The 19,192-nt window shown below is 27.5% G+C and overlaps 1 protein-coding gene across 2 annotated transcripts; it reads left to right on the forward strand.

Annotated features, from left to right (window-relative positions):
• Positions 1 to 197: 197 nt before the first annotated feature.
• LOC118451039 (UBA-like domain-containing protein 2) lies at positions 198 to 17,817 on the forward strand. 2 transcript variants are annotated; one of them, XM_035887162.2, is made up of 4 exons: positions 198 to 340; positions 8,894 to 8,965; positions 16,441 to 16,534; positions 17,455 to 17,817. In XM_035887162.2, exons 1-4 carry the CDS (start codon positions 233 to 235, stop codon positions 17,601 to 17,603), a joined length of 423 nt encoding a protein of 140 aa, XP_035743055.1. In that variant the 5' UTR covers positions 198 to 232; the 3' UTR covers positions 17,604 to 17,817. The 2 variants fall into 2 exon arrangements, with proteins under 2 accessions (XP_035743055.1, XP_035743054.1); XM_035887161.2 differs by lacking the exons at positions 16,441 to 16,534; positions 17,455 to 17,817 and adding an exon at positions 9,978 to 10,559.
• Positions 17,818 to 19,192: the final 1,375 nt, after the last annotated feature.

The raw sequence follows: 19,192 nt of genomic DNA on the forward strand, positions 1-19,192 counted from the left end.
GGTATTCCCATCTACTCGCGTGTTCTCTCCATTTACATATTGTTTCTTTTTTATCCAACTTCCTCTTCCCTTTCTCCTTCTTCGTTCGATTTCCTTCGTATAATTTCTAATCTCCGATATTATAATAAAAAACAACGAAAATTGACTACGAAGATAAAAGAAGAAGAGGAAGAGAAAAAGAGAGAAAGAGAAAGAAAGAAAGAAAGAAAGAAAGAAAGAGAAATAAATAAAGATGGACCCTCTTCGCGAGCAAGTGATGATCAATCAATTCGTACTGGCTGCCGGTTGTGCCAGAGAACAAGCAAGGCAATTCTTACAAGCTACTCATTGGCAATTCGAGGTAAGCTCGTTTTTCTATTCTGAGACTTTTTACAATTATTTAATTGAATTTTTCCCTTTTTTCTATCTCTATCTTTCTCTCTCTCTCTCTCTCTCTTTCTCTCTCTCTCACTCTTTCTTTCTTTGTTTCTTTCATTCCTTCTTTTTTCTCTCTTTCTTTTTTTCTCTTTTTCTCTCGTTTTCTCTTTCGCCACTTCATACGCGTTCGATGCCACTTCGTGTACGTAAACAAAGCTGCGAAAATGGCCGACACGACGTCGTCGTCGACGACGACGACGACGACGACGACGATGACGACAAATGGTGGCGACTTTACTTGCTTTCCTATATACATATAAATATATACAAATGTATAGATAGATATTCATATTTTTTTTTTGCTATGGAATATTATCGTACATAAGTACATGGGAACTCTTGCTTCATTATTATTATTATTATTATTGTTATTATCATCATCATCGTTGTCGTCTATAATTTTCTGTCTATCTTTCTGATTCTGTTTACTTATTTCTTTTCTTTTTCTTTCTATTTGGAAAACAAAAGTTGAGGATCATTACACGACTTTTTTTTTTTTATTTCACGTCATGAACGGCATTTATATACATACATACGTTCAATGCGTTGGAGCGCATTCATAAAAATCAGAGAGAAGAAAAATTACAATTATTTATATATATACTTATTTTTCTTTCTCTGTCAATTATATTACATAAATTGTTGCGTGTCGATTTATTTGTAATAACGAAGGAAAAAGAAAGTATTTGTTGATCACGAATTGAATTGATTGATGTTATCATCGTTGTTATATTTATTTGAATATTCTATTATTTCTATTATATTTATAAGTCGTTGCACTTTGTTAGAGAGAGAGAGAAACAAATATGTAGAGTTCTAATCACGAGTTAGAAAGCTCACGCGCGTGCACGTTGCGGCTTTGTTTACTCTGGAGAATGTTGTAAGAGTAGAATGACGTCGACTGTGGCGACTCTTCATCGAAAACGAACGAGAGAAAAAGAAAGAAAGACTGTCAGAGAGCGAGAGAGAGAGAGAGTGAGCGAATTGGTGGGAGAGGGAAGGAGGCATCGATCGGTCCGTTGATTCTTATGTGAGAAGGGAAGAGAGAGTGAGAGAGAGAGAGAAAAAATATTTTGTCATCTTTTCAAATGGAACGACCTTCAATCGATTGTTATTTAAATAATTTTCTTAATAATTTTTCCATATTCTCACAATGCAACAGGATTATGAAAGAGAACAAGATATTTATTTATACATCTTTTATGTGATTAATTAAAATAATTCAATTTTCTTTTTCCCTCAATGAAAATAATATTATTTCTATTTATTGGGAAGAAAAAAAAACAATTCTTATCGTAGGATACTACATGGAGAGAAATGTATATAGAAATTTTTATTAATATTTCATTGCTTTCAGAATAGCAATCGTTTTATTATAGAAATAATTCAATAATAAAAATTAATTAAGTGTGTTTGTGTATGTGTGTTTGTTTGTATACGGCAACAATGACGAACCCTTGATCCATGGGTTACTATGACCTGCAAGAGAAGTGAGACTTAAAATCTTTGAAAACACAAAAAAACTTGAAATTATTTATTTATAGAAATGAAATATATATACATATATATTTAATTTCTAATAGTATCTTAAAATGTGTCTAGGGAAATTTAATTATCTGCTTCTGTAGCATTGTTTAAACATCTGATATAGAAAACTTGATATAGAAACATTTCTATCTCGAATTTTACATCAGTTTTGAATAAAATTACACTACATAATTTTGATTTTGCTTTCTTTTTTTTTCTACTACAAGATGACTAAACATTTAAATATAGAATGATTTTTTTTAAATTACTCGGTTCAAATATTTAATCCACGACTGGTGAGTGGAAAATTTTGTTGTTTGATTTTAAGTCACCGGCCAAAAAAGATTTGGCGTCATTGATACAGAATATGTCAGTTTGTATGTAAATATGATTTTTTTGAGATTTAGAAATAAAGAAGAAACAAACTAAGGATATATCATATATACATATGTGAATACTGATTCCGTAATATTTTCACTTTGACAATCGGTCATATATTTCGAACGTTATGTCACGTGATGAGGAAGTAAAAGAGAGAGAGAGAAAAAAAATATCTCCGTATCTTCTGCTTATCTTAATCAACTAAATGATTAAATCTATATTATTATTTCTAATCATTATTTTGCTTAGAATAGAATTATTTATTTCTTTGATATCATTTATTTAAATGTACATATTTATTAGTATTAATTATATTTTATGTTTTACAAAGATATTCGTATATACATATATATCACGTGACTAATTGAAGTTAAAAAAGAAGTTTAATAAGAGAAATTTGCATGGTTTATAGTCAGCTATAAAGTGCATGTAAATATTTTTTTCTTTTTCTTCTTTTTTTCTTTTTTATCCGTAATCTTGAGATATGAATATCAGGTTTTTATATATTCATGTGGTAACGATCATTTGTAATAAAAATAGTAATAAAATAAAATCGTCTAGTAAAAAATTACTACTATATATCATTTACGAGATCTAAGTATTAAAGTAGTTGGTTTTTTAAACTACAATATAAAAAAACGATCGTCAGACAACATAACATTTTGAAGTCGATTACATGTTCAATAGGATCACTAACCTTCAACTCATTAAAATATTACACACCTGCTTGATTTGTAAATAATGTATTTGGATATCAATTATTACAGTACAATATGAATCTGTTAATGGTTAAAATACCAATTATCTCATATTAAACGACATATAATGGGAATTTTTTTATTAAATGATCTTGATTGTAAATAATCGCTATTCAACAAAAAATAAATAAATAAATAACATTATATCGAGCTATATAACACGAAAAGATTAAACAAAAATTTGTGTACGTGCATTTTGTAACTAATTGGGCCATGCAGATTTCACTTATTAAACTTTCTTGTAGCTTTAACTAATTGTGAAATATTTACTCGGACCTCTATAAATGAGGATACCCTGTAAGAATAAAATTGCAATAATAAAATCATTATTAATATTAATTATTAAATTATTAATTAAATTATAGATTTTACACGGTCAAATGTATATATATACACACACACATACACACGGTTGGTCTGAAAAGTTTCCGACTTAACAAAGATACAAGACATTTTTTCTTCAAATTTATTTTTATTTTTCCACATAGTCTCTTTGTAAGTCTACACACTTCTCCCAGCTATGCTCCCATCTCTTTAATCCGTTCAAATAGTATTCGGCGTCTTTCTCAGAAAAATAATTGTTTACGAAAGTAACTTGACGAAAATCTCTGTCCTCCGAGCGCAACTTTTAGCTTAGCGAATAAAAAAAAGTCGCGTGGTCAAGCAGTCCAAACCGTAATTCGTGGATTTTCACCATGGCAAACGCTGAGGTGTGAGACATTGTCTTGGTGAAACAAAATTTTCTTTTTCTGCAAATGTGGCCATTTTTCCGCAATTTCTGTCTTCAGTTTGTCAAGTAATGATGCGTAGTATGTTCCTGTAATGATTTTATCTTTTTGAAAATAATCGAATAAGATAACTCCATGACCATTTCAAGAAACAGTCGCCATCATTTTCCCAGTCAAAAAAACAGTGTTTGCTTCTTTTGGAGCCACTGTTTTGACTATATTTTTGTTTCTGGGATATAATGGTGTAACCATGTTTCATCTACAGTAATTAATCGGCGCCAAAACTCTGATTTATTGCATTTAAACTGCGTCAATAGAGCGTTGGAAATGTTCATTCGAACACGTTTTTGGTGTAATATGAGCAAACCCGGCACATAATATGCGGACAGCTTTCTCATATCTAAATCTTAATTTAATATGTGACAAACACGTTCTTTGGGCATATTCATAGATTCTTCTATCTCGCTTTAATTTGACGGTTGTCTAGCATCATTTGATGAACTTGAGCGATGTTATCATCAGTGATTGCAATTTTTGGACGTTCATCGTCTCCCAAGCTAATACGGTCACATTTAAATTCAGCTGCTCAAAATTTCAGAGTGGTAAATGATGGTGCAGAGTCCCTGCTACAGCGTCCAACTCGTCTTTAATTCGTCAGGCGTATTGCTTTTCAAAAACAAATATTTAATAACAGCTTGATACTCGATTTTTTCCATTTTCACAAAAACACATCGATTCACTCAAACGATTGTCAAACAACAACTGCGCATTCAAAATGGCTGAAATTCTGATGAGTACCTTTCAAAAAATGCGCAAACACATTCCCTATAGTTTTTGTTGACGAGTGCTTTGATCTTCATGTTGAGGTCGGAAACTTTTTAGACCAACCTTGTATATATATCGCATATATATGTAATTATATATAAAAATATATATATATATACACATACACACAGGTGTGTATGTATGTAGGCATATACATATATGTATGCGCGCGCGCGTGTGTATATGTGTGGTGTAGTGTGAATATGTATTTGTAATAGTTGGATGACAATAATATCACGCGCGTGATAAGACGCTTAAATTAACAATAGTAGTCATTCTTTCTCTCGTCACATCTGTGTTATTTTATCTACAAAGAAGATACTTAGACTCTTATCCATATTGTTACGTGTAATTATCATCTTCTTATCAAATAGTTATTAATTGAATAAGAATTGAAATTAGCTGTTAGACGTTTCATGTTAAAAAATGACGGAACTATATATTCATCTTTTTTCAGTCCATCATAGAATATTGGCAGAAGAAAACGAAAGAGAATAAAAAAGAAATAAACAAAAAGGGAATTTATCTTATGAGCTATTTCTTCTGTAATAAATTATTTATTGTATATTTTATCATTACGTCATAGAAAAAGAAAGATCGTTTGTGTTGCGTTTGAATTGTGTGAGTCATCGAAAGCGATGACCTAATTTTTTCAATTATTCTAGTCAGACTAACGATGATATATAATGATTATTTTTTTCCAAACCTGAATTTAATAATTACGGAAATGTAAACGTAAAAGGAAAAGTTTAATTTGTTTTTCTTTCTTTCGATAAGAGAAGAATGTTTATGAATTTTTAAGATAATATATATATATATTGAAAAATAGGTTTATTGTCCAGAGTATGAATTACGTAATCTGTTATAAATTGATATATTTGTATTATCGATAAATAAGCAATTTAATTCGTATGTAATAGAAAGTTTTTGAATAAAAATTAAAAAAATATATTTTGATGATAAAAATTCATAAAAAATTAATCAAAAGAAAATAATACAAATTTTGTCTGATTTTTCTTACATTTTTGAATTATTATTATTATTATTATTATTATTATTATTATTATTATTATTATTATTATTATTATTATTAGTATTATTATTAGTATTATTATTATTTATTGTAGATAATAATGAAAATGTCAATAAACGTGATCAACTACAAGGCAAAAGCTTACTTAATTTAATTAACTTGTCTACGCTGTGAAATCTTAGATAGGGAGATTAGATCTTATGCGTGTTTTGTTCTGTTTACAGAAGATTACTTCATTTAGATAATAAGCCTATTATATCGCTTATAACGGAAATTGTTAAGAATATAAATATTATATATAAATTTCCAATATAAAAATTAATAAAGGAAATATATATATATATACATACATATATAATAAGAATATAGCACAATATACATATAACCACATTACATAATGTATATACATATGTGAATATAATTATTTTTGTTTATTCTTTCTTTATTTATTTCTTTATTTTAATGGAACGTTTAATAAGCAATTTTTCGGATATTTAAACAAAAATTAGTAATTAATAAATTAGGATATTGTGAAATCAATCAAATCAATTTCTAAATTTTTTTATCATCTTAATTACTAACAATGGTGATATGTAATTTAATTATTAATAATAAAAAAACGAATAAGCTGAGAGAGAGAGAGAGAGAGAGAGAGAGAGAGAGAGAGAGAGAGAGAGAGAGAGCTTGTGCGTATGCTTATAAGTGCATGTTCGTTGAATTTGGCTCGGGAACTTTCTCCAGTTACTCACTAATACGTTTAACTATTGATTACAACACACATGTCTAGTGGATCCCATAGGTGAATTGGTACAGTTCGTCTTACATTTTATAGCATCTTTTTTGTTCTTGTTCGATTAAAATATTAGTTTCTTTAACAATATTATATCCTTAATTTATTATATCCTAAATAATACAATATTATATTAATATTTATCAAATATATTATTCTATTAGAAATATTAGAATTAAAATGTTACATATACAGATATAATATCGATAATACTTATACTATATTTAATATAACATAATAATAGTAATAAAAAAGTAAATAAATAATTTACAATTTTTTTAAATTTATTCTTATTAATTTGCTTAATATTTACAGAAATTCTATATATAAATTCTTCTAAAAATCTGGTTACAAAATTTTAATATTTAAAGTGAATAATACATTTTATTTCTATTAATAAATTTAAAAATATTTTAATAGTTGTTTCAAAAAAGACAATAATAATAACAATAATAAGAACTAAATGTATACATATTTAAAAAATTTCAAAGGAAACACAAAACATATTAAGCTAAATAATAATCTTTAGAAGAAAATCTTCTCATGTCAGACATTTATCATTCGTATTTGAGATGATCTAAAAAGTTAGTTTCTCACGATTACTTCGTAGTAGTTGAACATCTGGTATTGAGGTCCAAGCTGAGAATTTACTTTTCTCGTCGAGATCATTTCAACGAAATCATCTCGTTAATAACCAATCTTCCTCATTGATATTAATAATCTAACATGACAATATATAATAATAATAATAATAATAATAATAATAATAATAATAGTCTAATAATAAAAACAAGGAATCTTATTTCTATCTTCGTTGCAGATCACGGTGAAAATAACCAGTCACGTTCTTCAAGAGTAACCAAGTTATTTATTACCATTTGCCTTTGAGTTATGTAACACGAGTGTTCATAACGAGTTAAAGTTCAATGTAGCCCTCGTATACATTATTCGTATACATTTTATTTATTCTATTTGTGGGTCGCGCTATGTTTTTTGTCTAATTAACTATTTTAATACGATTATTTTATGATAATTTAAACACATCGGACACTTTTCTTCTATTTGCTCGTTTGAAATTTAATTAGAGAAAAGAAAAATAAATAAAAAAATTGGTATAATTAAAATTAAAAAAAAAGAATATATATATTATTTGTATATTAGATTAAATTTAAATTATTATAATGATTATACATACACACACTTATGATAGTAGTGAAATATTTAGTACTTGGTGGAAGTATAATATTAAATTGTTTATTTATTACTATCATTATTACTATTATTATTATTATTAGTATTATTGTTGTTATTGTTATTATTATTGTTATTATTGTTATTATTGTTATTATTGTTATTATTGTTATTATTGTTATTGCTATCGTTATCGTTATCGTTATCGTTATCGTTATCGTTATCGTTACTATGGTACGAGTATCTTATAGTTATCGATCGATTAGACGTGCTAAAGTATAATCAAAGTGGTCTTTTTATTATTGGTATTATAACGTATATCGAGCGTGTTGCACGCACATGCTTTTTTTTTTAAAGAGCCACGTATCTGCAGTATCTGTATATACGTATATATATATTTATCTGTGTATTAGAAATATTCTTGGTGAAATTAGAACGAGAAAGAGGAAGGAAGGGGAGATGGTGATGGTGATTGGGGGGGACGTTTGGTATAACGTAAGACATAAAGTTTTGCCAAGTACATAAACGCGAATCAGTGAATCGACGAACTTTGGCACGTCTTTAAATAATTCTTCCACGAGTTTTACTCGATTTCTCGTAAACTACGAATTTATTTGAAAAAGAACTTTGAAATCGGCTTCCATGTTTGATCGTTTATGTCCGAAAGACACGCAACTTATCAACTCCATTGCAGTTGCATTGCAGTCGCATTGAGTAATATATGTATATATAATGATTTTATATCGAAATTAAAAAAATTAAAGGAGAAAAACAAAAAATATTATGAATCGAAAATTAATTAGAAATGAACGAATTCGAAGAATACTAAACTTTAAGATAGTATTTAAAATACAGATTTCGTCTAATCCTATTATTTATTTAATCATTAAGTTTATTATTATTATTATTTATATTTAATTATAATTATTATTATTATTATTATTATTATTATTATTATTATTATTATTATTATTATTATAGTCGTTTAAATATTTCATCAGTTGGTGTCTTCTTAATAGATGGGTTATTGCTAAATCTAATCTAAATATAATCAGATATTGCTATTGTATGTATATTATTGATTTAAGAATTTCTATACTGTTGTACATATAAAGAAATTAGTATTACCTTCTGAATTCTGATATGTATATTGTGTTGTAAATCTGATATTGTTGTTGTTATTATTATTATAAGTATTATAATTATTATTATTATTGTTATTATTATTTGCGTTTGCTTTCAGATGGCACTCAGTCTCTTCTTCCAAGAAGTAGCAATACCTTCTTGTGCTCAGCCTGGTACTCCTTTTGGTCAAGTAAGTTGACACATTTTTTATCTTATTTATTTATTTTTTATTTTTATTATTTTTTTATAATACAATTATTTTGTTTATGAACATTACTAATCTTATTCTCTAACTAATCACTGTTTTATTATTGTTTCTCTTTCTAATAAGCTTAACCCGATCGATTTCATCAAAATAATTATAATAATTAATTACCAATGTCTTCATTTTTCTTTCATTAATGAAAGAAAAAAAGTTGTATTATAAATGAAATATAATGTATATGTTAAAAATAATCAAAAATTTTCTAGTATTAGAACACTCATACGCGTGTTGTATGTTTATATGTATGTCTATGTATATGTCTTATACGTTGTATATATGTGTTATAAGAGTAGGAGAAAATCGATTTGAACGCGTGCTTGACCTTCACGCGGTTCCATTTGCTCGTTTTATCGCGTGTTTATATGTACATAAGTATATGCGTGTATATCTATGTATACACATACAAAACACATGTATATATATTTACTTTTCACTCTATGACTCTTACTTAATAATTTATTTCAATGTAAAAATCCTTTTAAAAATTCATGGTTACATGTTTAATAACATAATATTTAATGTATGAATAGTATTTAATAAAAAGAAAGAGAAGAAAAAAATTACTATTAATTCATTAATAAATTAGAGCGAAAATGAATATAATCGATTAATCGAAATTCGAAGGTAAAAAAGGTATTATTAAAAATAAAAATAAAAATAAAGTATAATTATAAACAAAGCTTCGTTCATTGTTTGATTAACAAACAGACAAACATACACAAACATATTTATGTATTATAACATATACATAGAGAGGAATAGAGTCGAAAGATCGAAATGGAATTAATTTAGATAATCGATACTCGTGATTTCGATCCAACCTAAGAACACTTCTCATGCTATCTCGTCTTTTTGAGAAAATATTATACGAGTCGTCTTTATAATTTTCTTTTTATATTTTTTATCTTTTTCTTTTCCTTTCGTTTCTTTTGAACAGAGCGGGAAAAAGAATTTTTTATTCTTGGCGATTCCGTCGTCGTTCGTCTTGCATATCGATGCTCTGCTACCCAGCATCCCTATGAATTATTTATCATCGGCATCACCGATCTACACTCTCCCATCACTAAAGAAGCAACTTTATGTCTGGGAAAGAATAAAAAAAAAAAAGCGAAATCGAAAGACTCGTGACGGGAAGTGTCTCGATATCAATGTACAAATCGACTCTTTTCTCTTACGAAATATTCATCAATAAAAATGAATAGAAAAAATAAAGATATAAAAAAGATTCACTCATAGAAAAAGTGGAATATTTATATAAGAATTTTAAATATTGTTCCTTCTTCCTTGATCTCATTCTATAAAGTCTATATGGATCCTTAGCAACGATAAAAAAGGAAGAGCAAAATTAATTTTTGTTCTTAGATTTTTTTCTTTTTTCTATCCCCTCTTTTTCTTTTTTTCTTTTTTCTTTTTTTCTTTTTAGCATATTAAATTTTTTATATAGATACTAATGACACGATAAATATTATATGTAAGATTAGTTTCATAATATTTACAGAAAATATACTTTTTTACTGTATTTTTATCGTATTTTTATTATTATTTTTTTTATTATACATTTAAAACATACACATGCGCGCACACACAATAATGACACAAATGAAATATTTATATAATGCAAGACTGATTTAATATTATATTATTAAAAATATATAGATATAAATTTTTTTTTTTTTTTTTTTTTTTTTTTTTTTTTTTTTTTTTTTTAAGTGAGATTTACTGTTAGATTTATAATCAGGATAAAAATAGAGATTATCCGGAACTACTTCGTAAAAAGGAGGGGAAGTTCGTTTAGTCACTCGTACTTCCCATTTCGAGACGAGAGGGTGAGAGAACCGGACACAGCTTTCAAGTGTCGAGATTATTTCCGACACACATTCGCTTATTTTTCTCTCTCTCTCTCTCTCTCTCTCTCTCTTTCTTTCTCTCTCTCTCTCTCTCTCTCTCTTTCTTTCTCTCTCTCTCTCTCTCTCTCTCTTTCTTTCTCTCTCTCTCTCTCTCTTTCTCTCTCTCTCTCTCTCTCTCTCTCTCTCTCTCTCTCTCTCTCTCTCTCTCTCTCTCTCTCAATTATCCCTCCACATATCTGTGTTCTTAAGGCCACGTCATAACCACAAACTGATAAATAATACTAGTTGATATAAAGCCAATTAAGTTTCGATGAAAATATTTATTGAAGAGTACAGCAAAAATAATTTTATTTAATTATAATTATATACATATTATAGCCTAATGTTCAATAATTTAATCCTAATTTAATGTCTAATTAAATCCTAACTTTATGTCTGATTAAATCATAATATAATTTGATTTAAAATTTTAATTGATTTAGATTTTTAAATTATTAGAATTTTAATTAGAATAAATTTAATTTATTGTTAAGATCGAGTTCGATATTTTAAAAAATTCTGTGTATACATACATATATATATAACTTTCATTTATTGATATTTATGATGTATGTATGTGCGTTGTGCTGCATCTTTTCACACATATATTTCACACATAGAGATACACAAATACATAAAAATACATATGAATAGATTCTCACGGGAGCAAGCGTAAATGTTAAAACCTGTGTCTCGTGTGAATTCATGACTATTTCATTGGATGGATTCGTGGAGGCACGTGCGTGCTCTCGTCATATTGCTCTATTCATACTACCATTAGTAACAGGGAGCAATTCAAATTTTGGTATGATCTACAACGTGTCGTCTCTTATACAAAATTACTTATAAATAAACACATTACGATCTAATACACACACACAAATACATTAAAATTTATCAATTCGGACATGTTACATTTTTATGCAATTACGATAAAGGAATTAATGTAAAAATGTTGTTTCTGTCTTTTAAAATTTTGATTATTTAATTATCTATTTTATACCAAATTGAAAAGAAAAAAATTTTCATTTTTATCTTATCAATATTAAATTTAAATTAAAAATGTCACATTTTTAATGATGAGTCTAATGTTAAAAAGTTAAATAAATATTCCAATTTTGTATTTGTTAAATTCTTACTCTCTATAAGAATTGTTTATAAGCAATATATAGAAATATTATAATAATCTATTTTTTATAATATTTATAGAAAACAAAATATTTCAATAAAATATATTGATATTTTTCATAAAATTTAAATAATATTTTTAATAAGATCATATATTATTATTTTTAATAAAATGTTCAAATAATACATTTTTTTATATAAATTATAAATAAGAATTAGAAATAATATTCATAATAAGATAAATAAAAAATAAATGATAATAAAGATAATAGAAAATAAAGATTTATAAAAAAAATCAGTTTTCTTTATAATCTAATCATAGAACAAAAAGTATCTCTGTTTTTGCGAAGCCAGATTACTTGTTGATTACTTGTTTATCAACAACTAGAACGAAGGATCATTTCATTTGAACAAAATGTCGATCAATAATAAATCGATCACAGAGAGAGAGAGAGAGAGAGAGAGAGAGAGCTTAGGCAGTGTTCTTTTTCATTGGATTGCGTTAAGATCAGAGGCCGGTTGATCGTTAGGATCAAAGTCATATTGCCACGTTAGGAAACATTTCCCAACGTGGACTCTCTAGGAAAGATATACACAGCTAAGCAAAGCATGATGTCGTGAAACACAATCGTGAGAAAACGAAAATGTCCGTCTAATTTATTCGTTTGAAACTACGTTGTTAGCAAGCTTCATTTGCAGTGAACAAGTATATACGTATATATGTAGTGTATATCATACTGATGTGTTATTGTCTTCTTCTGTTCATTGCTCGACAAACTCAGTATACTTCTGCGTATGTGAAGTTCCATAAATGAACGTATCTTTAACTTGTAATTAAAAAAAAATTAATTAATAATGAAAACAAAATTATTATAATATTATTATATATATATTTTCTTTTACGATATTTTTATGTACAAGAAAATTTTATATGCATAAAAATAAAAAGTAAATATGAATAAAAAAATATATATACATATAAATATAATATAATATAATATAATATAATATAATATAATATAATATAATATAATATAATATAATATAATATAATATAATATATTTGTATAATATAATATGAAACGTCTTTCACATAATAAGTATTTAGTACATTGTTATTAAGGATATGAAAGTTTTACATATATTATTATAATAATAATAATAAATAAATAAATAAAAGTGATGATAATAATAATAATAATAAATAAATAAAAATGATGATAATAATAATAGTAATAATAATAATAATAATAATAATAATAAATAAAAGTGATGATAATAATAATAATAATAGTAAATAAAAGTGATGATAATAATAATAATAATAATAATAATAATAATAATAATAATAATAATAATAATAAATAAAAGTGATGATAATAATAATAATAATAATAATAATAATAATAATAATAATAATAATAATAATAAATAAAAGTGATAATAGTGATAATGTTAAAATAATAAATATAAGTAAATAAATTAGTAAATTCTTATATTCTTCTTTGCACCTATTCAATGTTTTTAATTTCTAATCGATATATTTATTTTCTTCGAGCTAAAAAAATTATAGGCGAGGTAACCCAGAGGTATATAAAGCATTGAATTTATTAGACATCGTAAACGTTGGAATATAACTACTTCGAAGAACGGGTAAAGGAAAAAAAAATTTAAATTAATGTGTACTCGTACGTCTATATACGAGTTAGCAAAGGAGCAAATAAATGTTCTTGAACAAAGGAAAATATGGTTAAACTATATGTATATTTTTAAAAAAACATTGGATATATACTTTGTATAGTGTACGAATATTTTTTGATCGTCGAAATTAAATGTTGTTTTTATTATAAATGTTTTTATTATAAATTTGTTTTATTATTAATTACCGAGAAAAATGTATAAATTAAATAAATAAATGTTATGGTTTCAGCTATTATAAGTGTGTTAACTGATTAAAAAACAACGAATTGATTAATTACATAAATAACAGGGATATACAGTAATAACTTTACAGGTACTGTTATGTACGAATATTAATATAGATTATTGTATATTTTGAACTTATCTATTCATTTCTATTTGATCAGTATTTTTATTAATTAATGATAAGTATTTTGTAAAATAAATGATCATTATGAAGTTTTTTCAGTATTTATAATAAAATCAAATCAGTAAGTAATATAACTGGTGAATATAAATAATTCAATTTCATAAGTTATTATTATATTTATAAATATTTTGATTAAAACTCTAACAGTTTTTGTATTAATCGTATTTTTGTAATACTATTAATACAAAATATTATAATATTCTAATACAATTACATTATATACTGATACTTTATTATAAATATTAATTATTTATTTAATATATTGATCTAAACTATTTAAAAATACTAATCCAATAAATCAGCAGCCTATTTGATTCGGTTTATCAATTCAACAAAGCTTTTATCACTTTGACTCTACATTCGTCCATTCTCTTCTTCTCCTTCTTCGATTAGAACAATAATAACGTTCAGTAATATTTATATTTTTTCCTATTACTCGTTTCTAATAGAAAGCTCTATGTAGTTGGAGAAAATCTAACCTTATACGTTTATCGCTCAAGAGTATGCTATCGAAATCCAAAGGACTTTAAAAGCTGTTCCACGTTCGAGTTCGAACCATCGAACAAATTGAATTATTTAATTTATTATTTCTTGATGATTATGAAGAAGATAAAAAAAAAACAAAAAAGATAAAAACTTAGGATAAAAATCGTTACTGTGTATATGATAATAAAAGACGACATATTTTTTTACATATTAGAGATAAGACTTTTCACGTAACCTTGTTAGTTTCTAATCGATATTGATATCGATATTGATTATCGATATTGACACGAATTTTGTGAGTTCGAAGATCATTTAATTTATTTATTTATCATTAACAAGATTATGAAACTTTAAAATACGCGAAAATAAAAATAAAAATGCGAGAAATTCAAATAGGCGAGAATGCGATGGATGGTTGAGAGGGGGGAGAGAAGTTAAAGAAAAAGAGAAGAACCACTGTCGACGGATAGTTACTATGTGTATGTGTTACTATTCTCGGTCCGTGGCATTCCGATAAGCTGTGTGCCAAATCTCGGTCCAAGACTGGACGAGAACGACACACGTTTAGATTAGTGTGAAGATGCAGGTCCTAACAATATCCTTTAATTTTGTTTCTTCAAAACTCGACTTTGTTTTATTGTACGAAAAGCATTTGTGGAAATTTTCATTTCGATATCAAAATTTTGAATGTCTTCTTGATTCTAATTTCCCACAATTTCTTTCTTTCTTTTTTTTTTTCAAAATTATTACTATTCTTAGTAACAGTTTCAATTTGTCCATTATTAATTCATTCGATATAAATATGAAAAAATTTGAAATAAATAGGAAATAAGAAATGGAAGAGGATCGGGTTGAGAACCACTGACAGAAAAGGATTATTTTGTATCTATTAATTCATTAACATATTCGATAAACATTCCCAATAAAATAAATACAAAATAAGAGATGGAATAATATATTTATCGATATGGTTGAGAATCACTGATACAAAGTATCTCGTTACACATTAGCAAGATCGATAGAAGGCCGCGTTTGTTTTACCACCGAAGTTGTTTTATCATTCGTACGTTGTGTCGTTAACTAGTTCACAAGGTTTTACTAGAGAATCTACGAACGAACCGAACGTGCGCACCTTCCGTATTGTTTTTATTCCTATATATACCAGTATGTGTGTTTTTGTTTGTGTTCGTTCACCTGATTCTTGACGTCACGTTCTGGATCCGGTGTGTATATGTCGACGACCTTTAACTAGCAATACCCCAACGATCGCGTTTTGTTCGTTTAAAAAATCCCGCTAATGTGGCCAGTTTTCTCTCTCTCTCTCTCTCTCTCTCTCTCTCTCATTCTCTCTCATTCTCTCTCTCTCTCATTCGTACGACACCCATCCATGGACAACTTCACTGTCTGATGCAATAAATCTTTCCTCATCTCAGGCACATATAGTTTGATTAAAGAAAACTGAATGTTTGTATTTCCTTTCTGTTTCAAACAATATTTGATAATAAAGGTTATCGTTGTAAAATAATTTTAATTGCATTCCAAATGGATCCAATCATGGTTAGAAGAAAAAATGACTGATAACTTTAAGACCTTCGTATCGTCTATGAGTTTTTAGTTAATTTTTATGATACATTTGAAATATACATGTATGTATATATGCACTGATTTATTGTATTATTAGGTTGCGTTCAAAAATCGCGCAAACTTTAAAGTCTTCATTTTGTCTAACCATAAATTTAACCATGCATGACGAATTATTTATGAAGAAAATTTATTATTTTTTGTTGCAGATCACACCATGCAATACACCAGCAACGCCACCGAATTTTCCAGAGGCGTTGGCTGCATTTTCCAAAATGTCGGCTGGTGAAAAAACTCCCACAGGTAATAAAATAAAAATTAAAAGAATAATAAAATAAATAAATAAATCTTACGAAGAAAGATTTTTGCAAAGGATTGATGGAAGTTTCAAAACGCGTTTCTCTATGATTTATAATAATAATAATAATATTATTATTATAATTATAATTATTATTATTATTATTATTATTATTATTATTATTATTATTATTATTATTATTATTATTTGATTAGATTTACGTTTAGCAAAGAAAAAATACTTCTTTAACTTCCAATAAATTTCATAACACAAAATGATATTGTTTTGTAACGTTGCGTTTAAAATTGTGTCATTGTATAGTAAAGCTTTTCTACTTCATATTCAATTTTTTAAAAAAACTTGATTTACAAAGATTGACTTTTAAATGCAATTTTATAATTCTATATTTTAATATGCCATGAATTGCTCGAGGCATTTATAAAAACATCGATTGATCAAACATAGAATATATTCGACCTCAATTAATATTTGAATTTTACCAATATATATAAATTATCATCGCGTATGTGTATATGTCTATCTCGCAACTTTGTTAATATTCTTTTTCAATTAAATAATATTTAACCTTTAAAAAAGAATGTATACTTTCTTTCCTTTTTTCCAAATAAAAAAAAAAAAGAAAATAACGAACAATCAATCATATGGAAATATATATATACATATATATATGTCGTTTCTCTTCGCAGATAAATGTATGAACAAATAAGAAAGGAACATAGCAACGTGTATAATATAACGTTTTGGAACGATCGAGTCTCAAGTCTCGTAACGTTGGCAGCAAGCCCGAAACATTCCCCGCCGAGCGTGTATACACGGGGGTTGCATACATTAAACTCGTAGTTGCCTCTCTCTTTCTTTCTTGCTCCAATCCCTCCCTCATATCTGTCTCTCTGTCTCCTTTCAGGCATGTCTCCGAGCCAAAACGGGTTGCAACAAAGTTCAACGGCGACAGTGGCGCAGCACCACGGGGTCCGGTGTAGCATCTCCGGCAATGCACAACAGCAAGTTGTACCGAGCCAACAACAATTTGGCTTGGGTGAATTACAGAGATAAGGAAAAAAGAAGATGCGAGCCGATAGGAGGATGCGTCTTATCAAACGTTTGTACGAAGATGTAGAAAAGAAAAGAAAGAAAAAGATGATGATAATAATAACGATGATGATGATGATGATGATGATGATGATGATGATGATGATGATGATGATGATGATGATGATGATGATGATGATGATGATGATGATAATGATGATGATGATGATGATGATGATGATAATGAAAAAGAAAAAAAAAACTACGATGATGATGACAGTGATCGTAAGAGATGGTAGAAAAAACTCGATCCTCGATATGGTGTTTCACAAAGCAAGAAAAAAACAAACAAAATAAAAAAAAATATTGCTTGGTTCTCCTATGGCTAATAACATACACTGGCGGCTACGACACAGTGTAGTAGCCTCTCATGTGATTTTCCCTCTAACGGAAAATGCACGACTAACGACGACGATGTACGAGCGAATTCGAACAAAGCCGAGCAAAGCCGAACGAAACCGAACAAGAATCACATTGGCGTTTCTATTGCTCGGACTCGTTCGAATTTCATTTCTTTGTATTTGTTTTCTCTTTTTCTCTCTCTCTCTCTTTCTTTCTCTCTCTCTCTCTCTCTCTCTCTCTCTCTCTCTCTCTCTCTCTTTATTATAGTCTTATAAAACTATTTTACTCTCTCTTTTGTCGAACGTCTTATCGTGTTGTGTCTCACAAAAAAGTTGCAGTCGTTTTCTACTTGTTTTTATTCCCCTTACTCTTCATTGATTTTGTTTTCTTTTTTTCTTCTTTTTAAAAGGAACGATAATGTTCCTACAACTATGAAAGACAGAAATACCCTTTAGCGTTTATCGAGAACAATAGTACGTAATCTACAGAGAGTTCGTGTAGTGTGTGATTTGATGTAAAAAAGACAGGAGTAGTTTGTCGAAGCAAAGATTGAAAAAAAAAGGGGGTAAAAAAAGTCACAAAATGGCTTCGTAAAGTACTCGCTGTTCTGTTTCACTTCGTTTATTTCATGTTTGATTAAGAATATGTCAAAACGGTAGGCTTGTATAAATACGTACGCGTTCGTTGTCACTGGGGAGCTTTCCAGCGATTACATGGAAGGCTGTGAAAACAAAATAAAAACTACGAAAGATGGAGGTTCCTCGTCTCCACGTGACGCGAATACGAAAAAATTAATTCGAGAAAGCGACAACAATTCTCGACTTTCTTTTATCATGAGTTTGAGAATCAGCTGAAATTTGAGATAGGGCTGTTCGTTAAATTCAAATTACGCGCCGTCTAACTCGCCTGATAAAGAGTGCCACCATCGTAGTAGAAACCTGTCAATTTTTATTTCAATATGAACTTTATTTAAAGAACAACGTCACGCGATTGTAAAATTGTAAAGATCGCTCTTCTTTTTTTTAAAGAAAACCAATACTCTATTTATTTATTTATTTATTTCTTTTTTGACAAAATCATCCAGTAATATTGAAAATGTACCGATTGAGTAAAATCACTTGTTTTGGGTCCACAAAATGAAAGTGCTTAAGTACAGTCCTTTTTCAGTTTACTAAGAGTAAAATACAAAAAAAAATATAAAACAATCACAA

Source organism: Vespa mandarinia, chromosome 13 (genome assembly GCF_050613455.1).
Source record: "Vespa mandarinia isolate Hongniang chromosome 13, ASM5061345v1, whole genome shotgun sequence".
In the NCBI taxonomy this organism is placed as follows: Eukaryota; Metazoa; Arthropoda; class Insecta; order Hymenoptera; family Vespidae; genus Vespa; species Vespa mandarinia.

Excerpts from the sequence above, each read along its gene's own strand:
- LOC118451039 (XM_035887161.2), top strand. The coding sequence starts at position 233 with ATGGACCCTCTTCGCGAGCAAGTGATGATCAATCAATTCGTACTGGCT. Across the intron at positions 341-8,893 it reads CTACTCATTGGCAATTCGAG|ATGGCACTCAGTCTCTTCTT; the intron begins GTAAGCTCGTTT and ends GTTTGCTTTCAG. Across the intron at positions 8,966-9,977 it reads CTGGTACTCCTTTTGGTCAA|AGCGGGAAAAAGAATTTTTT; the intron begins GTAAGTTGACAC and ends TCTTTTGAACAG.